Genomic DNA, 17,328 nt, shown 5'->3' with positions numbered 1-17,328 from the left:
GTCTGGGCAGGTGGACACTCTAGTCTCTGCCCCACCTCTGTCCCAACACCTTCCTTGCAAGATGTCAATGCCCACCCTTGATTCTTTCTCCCTCCATGGACCATGGGAATGGTTTTAGGAACCAAAGTGCTCAGCAATTATAGAAAGTGGTACAATATAATGTAAAGGCCTTATAGATTAAGCTATTTGAACCCTCTCATTTTACAAATGAGGACACTGAGGTCTAGGAGATGAGTAACTTACCCAAGGACACCCAGTGAGTTAAGGGCAGAGCTGGGGATTCAAACCTGAACCTCAGTACTCCAGGTCTTGGGCTCTTCCTCTACCACTGTCCTCTCACTCTCATGCCTATGTCAGTTTACTTCAGCTCTGGCTCCATGGTGCTTAATAAAGTCTTGTTGAATTAATAAAGTACTCTGACTGATATTAAAACGTTTTTGGCCTCTGAGCAATCATTTTTTGGGCAGGAACCAGGAGAGAGGCTAGAGTAAGGTAGGTGTAAAGCACATTCCTCTCTTCCAGGAAGTCCATAACAAATGCTACTAGTGATACTGCTATCCCTCGCAGTCCTTGAGACATAAATATACCACTGGGCCTCTACTTGGACATGTTTTGTATGAGCCAATGTGAAGTAACACACATGTGCAACTATACCAGGTAGAGTTCCCTATGAATGCATCCAGAAAGTGCATAAGGGCAGTTTCTATGGGTCAGGTATGTATATAAGCTTCCTGAGAGGTTGTATATCTAAAACAAAGTGGCTATGATCCTACTTCATAGCACACTTGCCCTGTTCTATATGTTTAGCCCTGGCTCCCACAAACTAGATGCATGAGTGCACACAAAAGGACACCCAGAACATGCTCAACCTCCTGCACTGTGGGGAGCTACACATGGCTGCCTGGCTGGCAGTTCAGCCAAGAACACTTGATTAGAGCACTGCAGATTAATTGCCTTTAATTGTGGATCCTGATGGAGCAGGGAATTGGATGGTGGTTTCTTCTTCCCCAACACTCCCACCCACCCACTCCAGCCAGTCTGCTCAGCACAGTGGTGGGAAGGCCTGGGCAAGATGCAAAGCTCCAGGAGCAGTGCCTCAGTTTTCTGCACAGGGCTACAGGGAAGAGGATAGGAAATGGAGGGGCTGTGGGAAGGCAAAGACAGAGGTCTGGGCATTCAAACCATGTCCCCAACCCGTCATATCACTGGAAACAAATCAAATTTCCCCAGAACTCAGGGGACTCCTTCCCCTTCTTTTCCTCTCCAGCTCACAAGTCTTTGTGGAGACCACCATCCCAAATCCAACTGTTTCCAAACTAAGCTTCCCAAAGTCACTCTGATTCTCCATCACTCTGGCAAATGGAACTTATTCCTTCCCATTCCAAGACCTCCCTCTAAGTTATCAGAGACAGGACCCTAGTCTCATCCTCCCTTCTTCCTTTTCCTCCTCCAGCTTCATTTTTCTCCTTCTTTCCAAACCTGTTCCACATTCATCTCATCCAGGAAGTCTCATTAGATTGGTCCCTTAGCTTCTTGGGCAAACACAGCTTAACCCATCACTCAGCCCTGTTGTCACAGGTCTATCCATGGGATTTCCCATCCCAACCTATCAGACAGCCTGTACCCATGCTTTTGTTTGTCATGGAGTTGGATGGCAGCTAGTGAGTGGAGTGACTGCCCTATCTGTTCCATCAGAATGAGAACCTCTGCTCAAGGCCAGGGTCATACTATCTCTTTCCTCTGAATTTCCCTGCACATTTGACATCTGCAGTGGTTGCTGCAAATAATAGGATGAAGGGAGAGGGGACTGGGCCAAAATTGGGTTGGTGGAGAGCATATGATTGGATATACAGAGGAAATCCTGTTTTGGTTAAGTGTGCAAATCTAGCTCTTTAGGTCTACAGAGGATCAGGAAGTTAGAAGCAGGGCTCCTCCCCCACACTGATATGAGCAGCCCTCCAGCTCTGCTGACCTGACATTCCATCCATGTTTTCCAAAAAAAAAAAAAACAAAACAAAACAAAAAAAAAAACCAAAGGTATAGGCTCACCCATATTTCCAAGGGAGGTGGTAGGTCAGGTGAGCATTATTAATTCAGGCATTGCCTCATTATTATTCAAACTTATTCTTATCATTGCACATGTCTCTAGTGTAGTTTCATGCTACAAACTCTCCACACTCACATTTCTCCTTCCTATGACCTCCAGAGCCTGAGTCAAGGGCTTCAGATTGGGGTGGCCTGTGAGCCTTGGCTCAGAGATTAAATTTATATTCACAGCTTTCGGGCCTGGGGCCTGGACACCCTGGTTTCCTAGTGAAATATCCAAAGAATGGTGAGAAGCTGGCTCCTTGTTCACTGAAGCAAGGAGGTAGCAACCAGCCCTGCAGCAGGATGAAGTCAGTGGAAAGCCCTTGGGGTCAGAGTCAGAGATAAGATCTTGCCAGAGGGAGGAGTAGTGTGACCTTGTCCCTACCACTACCCTGTCTGGCTTCTATTGTTCACCTATACAAAGATAGGTCTGGACTAAAAACTGCAAAAGTCCCTTTTAAGGGCACAAGTTTAGAAAACAGACAAGTTTGTATAGTGCCTTTGCCACTTCCTAACCATGTGACCTCAGTCAAGTCACTTATCTTTACCTTCCCTTACTGGTAAACTGAGGGATGCAAATGCTTACCTCCCAGAGTATTATGAAAATTGAAAAGGATGAGACTTATGACATACTTGGTGCATTCCCTTGCATGTACCCACTAAACAGTACCTATGACCCTTATCTTTCCTAGGCAGTTGGATAAATAGTAGGACCTCCAGAAACCTGAGCAGTGACATGACAAAATTTCTCTCTTCTTGGAGATTTTGAAGTAAAATGCCCTCTTTGTTTAGGCCTGGTTGAAGAAACTTATCTGGAGACAGGAGAATGGAGGAAATAACCCTGAGGAGAGAGTCCAGAGAGAAAGGAAAGTGAAGGGTCTAGGGAATTTAATTCAAGGGAAAGGTAGCCTAGATCCCAAGCCTGCAAATGTAATAGACAATGTTTCCTGGCTTCAAAACAGTCCCTGCTACCAAGACAGTATCTGAGAGAGTCCAGATGTCCACAGGTTGTCCTAACTTGGTTCATGATCAGGAGAAAGCCCCAAGCCCCATTTTCTCCTCTCTTCATGCTCCATGGTTTTGTTACCCCTTCATACCCTTGGTCAAGCCTTTCTCTGGGTGGGATACTGTTTTCTCTCTCTCCTTTGGGATTCAAATAGTTACCTACTCTGTGAAGTGTTCCATGACTGGCCTGCATGTCCTTAGAGCCCTTTGCACTCACTTCTCACTTCAGCTATAGAAGGTCCACATTGCACTGCCCACCCCCCTCGCTGCCCTGGGGGAATTCTTTGTATCTGGACTGTATTGCTCAGAGGTCCAGCTCCATCACCTAGTATAGGATCTTGTTGCCAGGCACATAGTAGGTGTTCTGAGTATGTCTATTGATTGATGGGCTGAGATTGAGCAAATGCCTGAGCAAAGTCCTACCCTTTGAAACAAGGGAAGAAGGCAGAGTACTGCCTGCCCCAGTTCAGGCTCATAGACTCCAGCAAAGGGAGAGACAGGGCAGAAGACTGGAGGGACATGTGTCCCAGTCCTTGCAGTGAGAGGAGGAAAAGTGCTGGGGTAGGGCTTGGAGTTAATCCTGGGAGGGTCCCTGAAAGAGGAAGTAGACTTGGACTGGGTGGGAGAAACAGAACTCTGGAAGTTTCTGATGCAGTGATGTGGGTGATCATGAGAGAATATGGAAATGGCTGAGGAAAAAGCCTAGCAAGTGAGCAATGGGATGCAGGCATAGGACAGGACCCAAGAGGAAGGACAGAGATGTCCTGATGGCATTACAAACAAAAAAGAGGCACTGTATGTATCTTTGAGTGTCAAGAAGGCACCAAGAACCAGTAACAGTGGCTAACAAGGATACACACAATACCAAGATCATATACCTGGTCTTCTACCATTCTTGACACAGAGCTTTGTCTGCATGGGAACTAGGAGCAAAGTTTCAGTTACATTCTTCTGCCCATACCCCATTTCCAGGAAATAAAAGCAGCACTAAACAGAAATGTAGAGAAATACCTGACTGTGGGTTGGTGATGTGGGGCCCAGGAGTTAGGTGGGAGTAGAACCAGAAAGGGCCTGGACACAAACAAAACAGGAAAGCAGCATCAAATAAATGGTCTTGCCTACCTAGCAGCTCCAGTCTAAGGTGAGGGTGAATCTGCATGTTTTTAAAAGAATTTCCACTTGCCTTGATCCCATTCCCTTCCTTTCTTCAGATATCATCATAGATGTGGTAAGCTCCTAGGCAACCATCATGAAGTAGAACAAATCAGCAGGAGCAGGAACACACAAACTGACAACAGACCCAGTAGGAGGCACAAAAGATACTGAGAAATCCACACAAAAGACAGGCAGAGAGAGCAGAAGAGTGAAGGAGAGAAATGAGACTGAAGAAAAAGCAAGAAAGGAAGAGAACTTGGCTAGAAAGGCCAGGAAAGAAAAAAAGATCTAAAGAGAATAGCAACAGGAAAGTTCCCACATTTGGAGTCAAGGAGACTCAGGCCACCAGGCAGAAAAGACAAAAGCTGAGGGTGGCCGAGAAATGGAGTCAAAGAGCAAAGGGCATGGAGGTGCATGTTGAGTGTGTGTGCCTCCATGGGAGTCAGGGCCCCATCTCCTGCTCCTTCTTTTGGAGTTGTTTCAGTACAGACATGTTACCTTGGACTGGTGGGGGGCTCTCAGATGCCACATACCTCCCAGCCAAAGTGTAGCTACAAGGACAGGTGATTCCTAGGAGGCTCATCCAGAGTTTCTGAGCAGGTGAAAGCTGAACAGGGTGAGGAGGGCGAGGGGAACACAGAGGTATCCTGAGGAGAAATCAGGAGTATAGGTCTTGAGAGGGAGCTCTGTGCTTCTGACACAAACCCCAACGTCCCACGGTCTTCCCCTCAGCCTCTCTCCCAGACCTCCTTCCTTTTGGTTAACTCCTCTACCCCCATTACCTCACTCCATAATTCAAAGCTCCTCTGGCTTTCAACTTGGAATAGTTCTGTCCCCTGTTGTTCCTCCACATTACTTTGGCTTCTGGTTATAGTACTCATCACAGCCTGCCTTGGATTACAAGCCACTTCTGTGTACACTTCTGTGTCTCCCACTCCCTTAGAAAGCCCTGGAGAACTGAGACACTTTGATTTACCTTTCTTGTCCCTTCAATCCCAGCAATGTTCCTTAATATTAATAACTCCCAATTATAAGATGCTAACTATGTGCTAAGCACCAAGACAGATGCCTTACAGACATAATTTCTAAACTTAAAATCCACTACCAGTGGTGGTTCATATCTCCATTTTATACAAAATGGAAATGGTTCCAGGGTTCTTAAGGTACAGACATTAAGTAGCAGAGGTGAAAATGAACTTAGGTTTTTAGGCTGCATAGATAGTCCCTGCCCTTCTCATTGTGCCATACTAAGGAACACCCAAGAAGCTTCTCCTGAATAAAATGGACTTATGGCCCCCATTTCAGAGAATTTCTGGTGCCCTAAATTCTGCATGCATCTACCACCTCTACTCTTCACTTTGTACCTCAGACTTCCATCTCAACCCTGTTTACCTCCTGGGTGTACAGTGTTCCTTAGATCTGGGGCTGGCTTATAGCCACACAGGACTTGCCGCACATGATGCCACCAACCATATAAGGCTGGATATAAATATCCCTGAATGAAGGGAGACTGGTTCCCAAGGCTGGAACAACCATAAACAGCATCCAGAAGGTTTCAATGATTAGCAAAATGCCAACCTTTAAGTCACTGAGACTAATTCATTTAATGTACCCAATAACCCAATGAGACCCATTATTATTCCTAAGAAGCCTCTAAGGCTCAGATGCAGGGGTGGGGAGTGTAGGTAGAGGTGGAAGAGGGAAGAGGATATAGAGGGAATAAATGGTAATGGAAAAAATATAATAAAATAAAAATAATTAATTAATTAAAACTTTTAAAAAAGGATCTAAGGCTCAGAGAGATAAGCACCTTTCCTCCAATCACACAGCTGGTCAATATTGAAGACAGTAAGCAAAGCAAGTGGCCAGAATATTTGCTCCCCTGGAACACCATCACACTGTTTACTGTTTTCCTATCTCTTGCCACCTCCTGGGACCTCTTAGCTCAGACTCTGGCCATTACCCAAACCTGTCCCCTGGGCCTCTCCATCTTCCTTTGATACTGTTCCCTTACTCAAGACACCTCTTCTCTAGTAACAGCCCACTTCACCTCAACACTGATGTTCCTGGGGTAACACTCCCTTCCAGCTTTGTTCTCCAACTCCCTCTTATATCTTTGACACGGCATTGGGTCCAGAGTTAGACCAGGAGAGGCCAGCTGTCCCGGTCTGTGTGTGAACATATGTCCTGTCCCCATTGAGCCTATCCCTGGGGCTGGGACCAGGCTTCCCTGGAAAGGCATGGTGAAGACAGAGGTGTCAAGTACCATTTTTGACTGAGAACTAAGTGACCTCTAAATCCTATCATAGAGAGGCTGAAAATGCTTTAAAAGTTTCTGACATACACTGTGTACTTTTTGTGAGCACACGTGAACTATATAACACACAAGCACACACTCTGCTGTTGTGTGTGCGCACATGCATATATACATAAATATACACACCCTTTCTGCACCTTTGCAGTCAAGTACATGTTTCTGTGCCCATGTCTTGGAACATATGCTCTGGCAGTCATGTTCCCAGAGCCCTGCCTTCCAGGTCTGCCAGGAGCCAGAGACAGAGTGGGGCCAACCAGATGAGAAGCCAAGAGAGACAGACTACAGGAGAGAGGGAAGGTGGAGGCCTGGTCCTGTCTCCTGGGATTTATCAAAGGAGCAGTAATGAACCCCCTGGGCTGAAGCAGTCCCCACATGCTCTACTCCAGATGCTGCTGCTTCAAAGAGATGCCTTTGATTCAGACCAACAGCTTTCAGATGGAACTAATCTCCCCACACTCTACTCTTCCTCTCTTTGCTCTCACATCTTTGCTCTCCCCACTTCCCCAACACCTGATTTTGTCTCCCTCCAACTCCAGCCATTCTTTCCCTGTTCTATGAAAACTACAACTGATGTTGTAGAGAGGGTGCCTCCCATTGGATCCTCTCACCAAGAAATGAGGAGTGCAATTCTCTGGGCAAGCCCAGCAAAAAGGAAAGGAGAGAAGAGAGGGAGGTTTGCATTTTTTATAGTGAAGAGGAAGGGAGGAAGTGAAAGAGAGGGAAGGTGCTGAGGAAGTGCTGGCTGGGGCAGGGCACAGTGAGGACAGACAGATAGGAAAGAAATTCTGACTCATAGAGGCAGACAGAGAGGCAGGTTTGTAGAGGCTCCCAGGAGGGAAGTACCAGGCCTGCTCAGCTGACTGATGATTTTGCCTTATACAGAGGCCAGCCCAGAATCTGAAAATGTCAAAATGTAATGTGACTTCATTGCCCAAAGACAAGTTTCCAAACATTCACAGATTATTATCACCCCCACTCTTTGAGTCCACCCATATTTATATTATCAAAGCACTTTCATAATTTGAAGTAAGGATGACTCAGTGAAAGAGTAGGGGCCTCAAATGCCTGGACTCAGCTAACCCATGACCTTCACCACCTTCCCATTTTTGGTCCTTTCTCATCCCAGGGAGCTGAACTCATTGGCTGAAAAACTAGTTTTTCCTCCCTCCTCACAACATGACTGGCCAAGCCACCCTGATGTCTAACTCCAAGGTGGGGGTATTATAGGGACAGCCAAATGGGGAATCTTTCCAGAGACCAGATGGGATTTTACAAGTGGCCACAATCTGGTCTGGTTTTCTTACATTTGAGCAGACTACAGAGGATGGTTACAGAGGCTGGCCACAGGGCCTGGCTAGTATCATAGTGACAGGCATATGAATTTATTGGTCTTGGCCAGTAGCTTAGTCACCAAAAGAGGCAGAAAGAGAATCCTGAAAGTGCCAAGGGGAACTGGCCTAATACTGCTTACCAGGGACAGAGTAGTTTAGGCCTAAGCCAGGAGGTATGGGCTTACTGGTCCTGGATCTATCACCACCCAGCTGTGTGACTTTGGGGAAGTCACTTCACTTCTCTGGGTTTCAGCTTCTTTGAAATCTAGAGAGTGAGCTAAATTACTTGGCCCCCAAGGGCCATTCCCACTCTTCTGGGACCTCAGCCAAACCTTGCTGACATGCCTAAGGACTCAGTCCTGTGCCCTTTACCCTTTCAGACTGCGAGGAAGAGTTGTTACATCTGGGGCCATCTTGTCATTTCCTCCCAAAAGGCTGTAAAGGGAAGTCTGTGGGTTTGTGAAACTGATAGTGGCTGAGAGGACCCAGATGACATGTAATATCTAGTATAGGAAAAGAAAGGCCATTCTTTGTTTCCCCTATAAGGAACTCCACATCAGAGTTCCTTACATCTCCTTCTAGGTTCATAGTGACAAAAAGAGGATAGAGGTCAAGCAATCCTGGGTCTCTGAATTGACTTGCCAGACCACGCCTAGTCACAAGAACCCTAAGTTCACTAGCTAAAAGGGACTCACAGGAGCAGCTGAAAATACTCCACTCCCCTTCCCCCTGCCCCATTTGGACCTCCAGCCCCCTCTACCCAGCCAGCTCAAGGCACTTGAGCTACACCAGATCTGGCAAGTCTATGTAAATTGGCTCTGACAGGGGACCCTAAGAATAATTTATGGTAAGGACAATGGTATTGTGAGCCCAAGTGGTATTGATATACAGCAGGTATGACAGGAGGGAGCAGAGAGTGGGTGGCAGGGATGGTGGATGGCTCTGCTGAAAAATTGAATTTCATTCTGGCTTCAGTGGGCAAGAGAAGGGAGGTACAGGAGAGAGTAGGCAGGTGGCTGGTAAGGATGTTAGCTCATATAGGAAACAGAGTATAAGAGAAAAGAGAAAAAATAGAGAGGAAAGAAGAGACAGCAAAAGCTAAGACAGAGAAGTCTTCTCTGGCTTCTTTCACAAAGAAGCCATCTGGAAGAGATGAATGAAATAAGGCATCAGGAGCCGGAGTGAGAAGGCAGGAGAAGGAGATGATCTGCCTGACCTCCTTCCCCCAACCTAAAGAAGCAAATGGAGGAGGTGCCCAAATGCCAGCAGTCCCCAAGTCCATAGAATGGGAAGAAAAGAAACTGAGATACAGGACACTGAAAGAGATGGCCCAATGTGCAAAGACAAAATGAAAATACCATAGAGAAAAGGATAGAAAGAGAGAGTCACAGACAGAAAATTGAGAGCAAAGTAGATGAAGACAGCTGGTGGCAGGGAGAATGAAAAAGAGGCTGTAAGAAACTGTTTTAAGGTAAGGTAGGGAGGAACTAAAGTGACACTTGTATAAAAGAGAGAATAAGAGACAAAAAGGTAAAGATAAGAAAATTAAATTGGAAAGAGAATCTGGATTAGAGCTGGAAAGAGCCTTGATCACCAGCTCAACATATTTATTTTGAAGAAATTGATGGTCAGCAAAGGAGAGAGATATTTGAGGTAGGCTTGTCTCCAAATTCCTGGTGGTGTCTGAGTCAGCCTCTCAATTACAGAAGATTCCTTTCTCCAGGAGGAGGGCATACCCCAAACCCTGTTCATCTTGTGTTGTTGTTGTCGGGGGTAACATGGTGGGGTGGGGGGGGGTAGGGAATGTACCTAGAAACCCTCCTTCACTAAAATAAGGGAGGTAAAAAGAGCACTTAGAGAAATTATAGAGGAGAAACCTGGAGAAATACATACAAAAAAAAAGTAATAGGACCATCTGGGAAGAAAATGAGAAGGACAAGAAAGAGAAAAAATATTGGAGAAATTTAGGAGTGCAGCAAAGGACTGGGGGCTGCACTCCTTTGGAGTGCAGGAGTGGAGTTCAGGAAGATGGGAGGGGAGGTCTGGGGCAATTAATCACCCTCAAGTCCCATCTGAAGGTCTGGAGCATTTAGGTCAAAGGAAAGGAGTAAAATCCTCAAGAAATGGAAGGGATTTTTTATAGGATTAGCAAAGGAGAGACAGGTGGCTTGTATCTGAGGTTATTTCAAAGGCAACAAAGGCAGGATTCTTGTCTCTCTCCACAAAGATGGTCCCAAGTAACTGCTACCACTCGCCTCCCTCTCACAGGGTCCTCAAGGGGCCAGCTAATCTTTGCTCCAGGCAGCAGGGCACACTCCAGGAGAGAAATCAATGAGTCACCCCTTTTCTTTGCTACCCTGACTTTCTAGGGCAAACAAAAAAATTGTTCTAGGGCCTAACCCCATTTCCTCAGCCTGTATTAACCCATCCCCTCTTTCCTCTCTCAGGCAGATGGGCAAATGCCTCACTACAGAGAAGTTCAAGTTCTGTTCTGAAAGCCACCCTCTGGTTGCTTTAAGATTCTTCGTTACTACAATTAGGAATATGGCTTCAGAGTCCAATCTGAGAGTAGCCAGAATGGCACTTCTGAGTTTCCTCAATAGGCTTAACTCACAGGAAGAAATGCAGGCTGGTCCCCAGACCCTCTGCAAAAAGGTCTCCAGGAATTTTTAGAAACAGCCCCACAATAAACAGCCTTAACTCTGAGAAATACAGAAAAGTGAGGGCTGGGGCAGCCATAAGGGGATTTTCTCCTTAACACTGAAACCAAAAGTGCCAGAAAGAAATCAAGATCTTCTGATACCAGATAGGAACTTGTAATTAAGGACACTTCTCTATTTCTAAGTCAAATGAGCTTTATTATTTTTTACAACTGCTTACAGCCCCGTCCCTCAAAATTAAAGGCCAGCAAAACCAGGTGTTAGAAATCTCCTTCCAAAGCCAGGAACCCTTCATCAGAGATTACTACAGATTCTCCAGCACTTGCAAGAGAGACTATCTGACTCTATGAGCCAGGTGAGCAACTAATGTAGGAAGGCATGGGGCTCTGATGAATGTTCTTTAAATTGGCACTGGCTCTCTACTAGTAACTCTGAGAAAGGCTGACTTGGCAGATATGCTACAAGCCTTTAACACAGGTGTATCCCCAGGCCCCATTGCTGAGTCTTCATTACAGGTTCCCAGGACAAGCAATAATAACTATGGCTTCCAGGGCAGCAGATTTTTCTTTTTATTCATATAAGAACTTTGTAATAGTACATGGCAGTGAGCTCCCACACTAAAGGTACTGAGGATGAGGGTGGATGACTACCTGTTAGCAATGTTACAGAAGGCTTTGAGTAATATTTAAGATCCTTTTCAATTCTGGCACTTTATAAAAAATTCTATTCACACATCTTATATATCTTCTTCTTACTTTGGACACATATCTATCAAATAATCAATTTGTAACACTTCAATTGAGGTGGACTGAAATGATTTGCAGTGTCAAAGTTTAAAGGAAGAAATACTGAATAGAGAATCTGCAGGGAAAAGAACAGTTCAAAAACAGTCTAGGATGGAAGTCAAAGACATAAGTAAGACTTTTGTCCTATGGCAATTAATCATGAAACTTTAATGAGATAGCATTGTTTTTATTTAGATCTGTAGTTTAGTTTGTAGCTGCACTGTAGTTTATTCTGGCTGCTTTTACACATGACTAGATTGTAAACTCCCTGAGGCAACAGGTGTATCTTAGTTGTGGATCTCCCAAATTTACTTGTACAAAAGTGCTTTGCACACAATAGGCACTTAATAAATACTTGTCACTTGATTAATTAAATTAATAATTAACAGGTAAAGCATATACACTAAGAATGACTTAATTCAATATTCATTCATTCATATAACAAACATTTTTAGTGTCTACTACATACCAGACACCATCCTGGGCTCTGGGATGCAAAGTGAACAAGATAAACCTGGTCTTGCCATCACCCAGCTTACAGTCTAGCCAACATATCCAAGTATTCAGACAATACATCATACTGAGTATCATGATGAAGCAACACAGAGAAAAGCACTTTAGATCAAAGAGTAAATTGCATTCTTCACATGTTTTGCTTCCATATTGGTCTTCCCTTGGGCTGAGACCCCTATCTTGTTGGCCTTTGTTAGTTCTAGGCCCTTTCTACAGTCATACAGGTTGGAAATTGGAGGCCTTGCTTGACACACACTAGAATATTCAATAAATAGTGATTTACTTACTAAACTTGCAGATGAGAAGGATTTCAACAGACAGAGAACAGTAGGGGAGGGCATTCCAAAGGAAACAGCATGGACCAAGACATGGAGACATAAAAAAACAGTGAGCATTTGGAAATGGCTAGAATTCAGGCACATAAAAAATTGGAATCAAGGTCATGTTTGTTTAAAATTTAAACACTTTCTCCTTCTGGGCATTCCTTAATGCCCTCCAGAAATTTCTAGGTTGCTGAGAAAAATTGCACATAGACAAAGGAAGAAGTCCAGATTCAGAAAGACAAAAGGGGAGGCTGTAGCTGATGACGTTGCAATGTGCCAATCTGATAAGGTTCAGGCATGGGCTTAGAATCGAAAGAAATCAGGCAGCTATTTGGGATGTAAGTATGTGTAGGTTTTGTGTTGTTGTTGTTGTGTTGTGTTGTTATTGGAGCACTAGGGCATCTCCCTCATTGACCAAGATGTTGGCAGGGGAAAGTTCTTACACTGAGCACATGGAAAGCTAGAAATATCAATGGATAGGGCCAGAGTGCAAAAAGCTAGGAAGATAATTGGAAGGAAAAGACCTCCCCCTCTGCCTTCCAGTACTGGATTAGGGGTAGGATCAGGGCAAAGCAAGCACATATGCCATAGAAGTCAAAGTGGCACAAGGGGAGGTGCTGGACCAAAAAGGTCTGTCAGTCTAGCCTGGGGAAAGAAGGAATTGATTGGGAGGTAGATCCTCCCGAAGTGCACAGAAGTTTGGGAAGTTGATCAGTCATTTTGAGAAAGAACTTGGTCTGTCCCATACCCAAACTAATATAATCCCAGGGGAACAAAGAGGTGGGCTTGTGGCTCACTTGCTCATGACCTGCACTTACATAGTGAACTCGCCTGTTCTCTCCATCGGCCACGTTGCCTTAGCAGCCACGTGGCCCATGGCCTCCAGGAGGGAGGCTCTCGTCCATCTAGTGATGCACTGGCTGGTGCTTTTGCATGCTCTTGTGGCCCTAGCAGCCGCATGGCCCATGACCATGTGGGCTCCATGCACAGCATCCACATGCAGGCTCCAGGAAGGAATCTGAAATGAACAGCAGTAGGGAACAAGCTAAGCTACCTGGATGGGGACAATGACTACTTAGTAGCTGCCTGGGGGCTCCAAAGGACTGTACTTTAAAATGGAACAAGAACTCTGGACACTGGCTTTTGTCTTGGTGTTGCTAAGGAAATGGGCTTTGAGGCAGGAGTCTGCCATTCTCCCAGATCATGCAGCACCTGAATAAAACCTCTTTCTTTTTGCACCAGCATCTGCTTCAAGAATTTGGCTTTTGTGGTGACAGACAGCTGAATATCGATTTTTCATTTGGTTACATGTGTGGTGGTGGGGTCGTGTCCTTGTTTGAATTCATGTGTCTAGTGAGCTTGTGTATCTTACTGTATATCTACATACAAGTATTGATATGTAGCCACCAAAAGAGAGAGTAGGGCACTTCTGCCTATAACTAGGGCATTCTAGGCTTTTCTAATTAATCTCCATTAAGAAGACTTCCCAAAAAGGTGCTTCTAAAGATCCCAAGTTAGGGACAACTAAATCAATCCTGCATAAAGTAAAAGCAGCTCTGACCGGCTGCTGAATTGATCCACCAAATTTTGTTCATTTTATACATGCTAGGGGCAGGGAATGTTAACTTGCTTCATGGAGTAGAGGGAACCTCCAAGTGGAGGCTCTGTAATTAACAGCTATTGAAGGAGGATCTGAATAGGCAGTGGCTGACATTGGGGGAGGGAAGACCCAGAGATTGTCCTTCAGGGTTGATGACACAGGATCTGGAGACTAGGGCTGGGAACTCAGGTCTCTCTGTTTGCTCCTGATATTTCCTGTTCTGACAGAGTGGCTGTGAAGAAGGTATTGATTTTCCTCTCCCACCCCATTCAAACAAGCTACTCTGACCAGTGCCCTCATGCATGCACTTTTCAATCATTTTTCTGTTTTTAGAATAGCATGGCAAGATGCTTTTATATTTTAATTTATTTAAATATATTTTATTGATTATGCTATTACAGTTGTCCCATTTTTTCTCCCCTTTATTCTCCTCTGTCCTATATCCCAACTCCAACCAGCATTCCCCCACCTTAGTTCATGTCCATGGGTCATACATATAAATTCTTTGGCTTCTCCATTTTCCATACTATTCTTACCCTCCCCCTGTCTATTTTGTACCTACCATTTATGCTTCTTATTTTCTGTACTTTTTCCCCCATTCTCCTCCCTCCCCACTGATAACCCTCCATGTGATCTCCATTTCTGTGATTCTGTTCCTGGTCCAGTTGTTTGCTTAGTTTGTTTTTCTTTTTGTTTTAGGTGTGGTTGCTGACAGCTGTGAGTTTGTTGTCATTTTACTGTTCATAGTATTGATCATTTTATTTTTCTTAGATAAATCCCTTTAACATTTCATATAATAAAGCTTTAGTGATGATTAACTCCTTTAACTTGACCTTATCTGGGAAGCACTTTCATCTGCCCTTCCCTTCTAAATGATAGCTTTGTGGGATAGAGTAATCTTGGATTTAGGTCCTCACCTTTCATGACTTTGAATACTTATATCCAACCCCTTCTTGCCTGCAAGGTTTCTTTTGAGAAAGCAGCTGACAGTCTTAAGGGCACTCCTTTGTAGATAACTGTCTCTTTTTCTCCTACTGCTTTTAAGACTCTCTCATTATTAATCTTGGGTAATGTAATTATGATGTGCCTTAGTGTGTTCCTCCTTGGGTCCAACTTATTTGGGACTCTCTGAGCTTCCTGGACTTCCTAGAAGTCTATTGCCTTTGTCGGGTTGGGGAATTTGTCCTTCATTATGTTTTCAAATTAAGTTTTCAATTTCTTGCTCTTCCTCTTCTCCTTCTGGCACCCCTATGATTTGGATGTTGGTTCATTTAAAGTTGTCCCAGTGGTTCCTAAGCATCTCCTCATTTTTTTTTTTGAATTCTTACTTCTTCATTCTGGTTTTGTTGAATGTTTTTTCTTCCTTCTGCTCCAAATCATTGATTTGAGCTGTGGTTTCCCTCCCATCACTATTTGTTCCCTGTACATTTTCCTTTATTTCACTTTGCATAGCCTGCACTTCTTCTTTTATTTTGTAACCATACTCTACCATTTCTGATTACCAGTGTTTTGAACTCTGCATCTGATATGTTGGCTACCTCTTCATTGCTTGGTTCTATTTTGGAAGCTTTGGTCTGGTCTTTCAATTGGGCCACATTTTTTTTGTCTCTATGCACCTGTTATGTTGTAAAGGGCAAAGCCTTAGGTATTTGCAAGAGCAGAGAAACCCACATCACTGTGTTGTGGCATGTATGTCGGGGAGGGGCCAGAGTGGGAATAGTGCTGCTTGCTCGGCTCTTGGCTGGCTTTCAGTCACTTCCCCCATTATCCACAAGCAAATTGGGTCCTTCTGGTACTGATTCCTAGGAGGGTGGGTTTGTGTACATTCTAGGACCCTGTTGGTTTCTCCAACTAACTCTCCTGTGAGGTGGGAGTTTCTCCCACTGCTGCAACCCCCACGTTTTTTCAGTCAGAGGTTTTGAGACTTTATTTCCCTGTGTTGGAACCCTGGGTTTCACAGCTTGTCTCACTCCTCAGTTGTTCCTCCTGGTTTGTCTGCACACAAATGTGGTACTGCCCAGCCCACCAACCACTGCCTCACCCACCTCAGTCCTCCAGCTACCTCCTTGCCTTGATTCCTCTCCACCCCAGATGCCCAACTCCACCCCTCCTAGCAGTTTGGATGAATGTTTCTTCTTTAACTTATTGGTTGTCAAACCTCCATACAGTTCAATTTTCTGGCAGTTCTGGTTACTTTTTGTTTTTAAATTTGTTATTGTCCTTCTTTTGTTTGTGCAAGGAGGCCAAATGTATCTATCTGTGCCTCCATCTTGGCCAGAAGTCCTCAACTTTTCTACTCACCAAAAATTTCAATGATCTGGGGAGCCCAACTTTGCTCACTTGTCTCTTTGTCTTATGTCCTGTTTCAGTTTCAGGACTGCCCAGAGGTCGGAGGAGAAGCCAGAGCACTTCATGGATGAAGTTGCTCACTAAAGCTTCACGAAAGACTGCATACAGAGGTGCCTGATGGGGCCCATGGCAAACAGACAAGAGAATACAGGTATAGAAGAAATATTGGAGAAAGTAGCCTGCTTCTTCCTTCATATCCTCTCTGTTTCTCTGATTCTCTCTTTGCCTTTTCAATCTCACCGTGTTACCCTTCCCTGCCCTCCAGTGAAATGGGGAGGGGTCTCTCCTTCCTTCACTTCCCTGGTCTCTTCAATAACTTAATGATTTCTCATTTAGCTCCCCAGTCCCTGATGGCAAGAGGCTCCCTTTGATTGTCTGTGACACCAATATCACAACAAATTTAGCACCTCATTTCCCAGAGAAGCCAATATTTCTCCTCAATTATCTCCCTGCCAGGGGACAGAGTGCCATGCATTTCAACAAGCAGCTTATGCCTTCCCTGATATCAGAGTCACTCAAGTTCCCAGGCTTCAGAAGGATGGATGGAAAGCAGTGGGGGGAGGCTCTCATGGGAGAACATTCAGGCTACAAGAGCAAGCAAAAGGCAGAGGAAGGGGCAGAGGAACAGGGAGGATTGTGAAGAACAGATAAAAGCCTCTGGACACCTGGCTCTCAACAAGTTTATGTGTAGATTCTCAGAAATTGAAGATGGGGATGGGAGCAGTTTGACCTTTGCTCAGACAATTCTGGAACTTCCTTCCCAAGACATTCCTGATATCCTAGCTTTTCTTTCAGCCATTCCCTAAACAATGGGCATGGGTCTAATAGAGAAGATGATGACCCTGGAATCATGCAATTTCACCCTAAAATGAAATGGAAGAAAGAGACACTTCCCTACTCTAAGCTCCCACTCTAGTATTCCTCCACACTTCATATTTTTTCCTAACAAAATCATCTGCTACTGGCTGACAGGCCAGAAGAGGCAAGTATCCTGTGAGGGCTCTGCCCTACATGACCAATTAGAGAAAATGAAAAGAAATTTATCCAGTCCAAGAGTCTATGAGTTAGAGGGATGTGGCTATAGGTTCTCTGAAGGGAGATGATGGAGGACAAAGTATACTAAAATAAGAGCCAAAGGGATTTTCCATAGAACCCTGGAAAATGCATGAAAGGAAGAGAGAGGTAGTGCTAAGAAAATATTG

General features: G+C 44.7%; 1 protein-coding gene across 4 annotated transcripts in view; it reads right to left on the bottom strand.

Moving 5' to 3' along the window:
• KIRREL1 (kirre like nephrin family adhesion molecule 1) overlaps positions 1–17,328 on the bottom strand; it is a 116,669-nt gene that overhangs the window by 22,547 nt on the left and 76,794 nt on the right. For 2 of the 4 annotated variants that reach the window (XM_045841425.1, XM_045841422.1), the window contains exon 2: positions 12,996–13,195. The exons of the other annotated variants lie outside the window; for them this stretch is intronic. In XM_045841425.1, the coding sequence (XP_045697381.1) occupies positions 12,996–13,176 (181 nt within the window). In that variant the 5' untranslated portion in view covers positions 13,177–13,195. The remainder of the gene's footprint in view (positions 1–12,995; positions 13,196–17,328) is intronic. 4 annotated transcript variants of the gene reach the window in all.

Source organism: Phyllostomus hastatus, unplaced genomic scaffold (assembly GCF_019186645.2).
Source record: "Phyllostomus hastatus isolate PE091 unplaced genomic scaffold, TTU_PhHast_1.1 phas_contig_36, whole genome shotgun sequence".
NCBI classification, from domain to species: Eukaryota; Metazoa; Chordata; class Mammalia; order Chiroptera; family Phyllostomidae; genus Phyllostomus; species Phyllostomus hastatus.
This window is presented reverse-complemented; position numbering and strand designations above follow the sequence as displayed.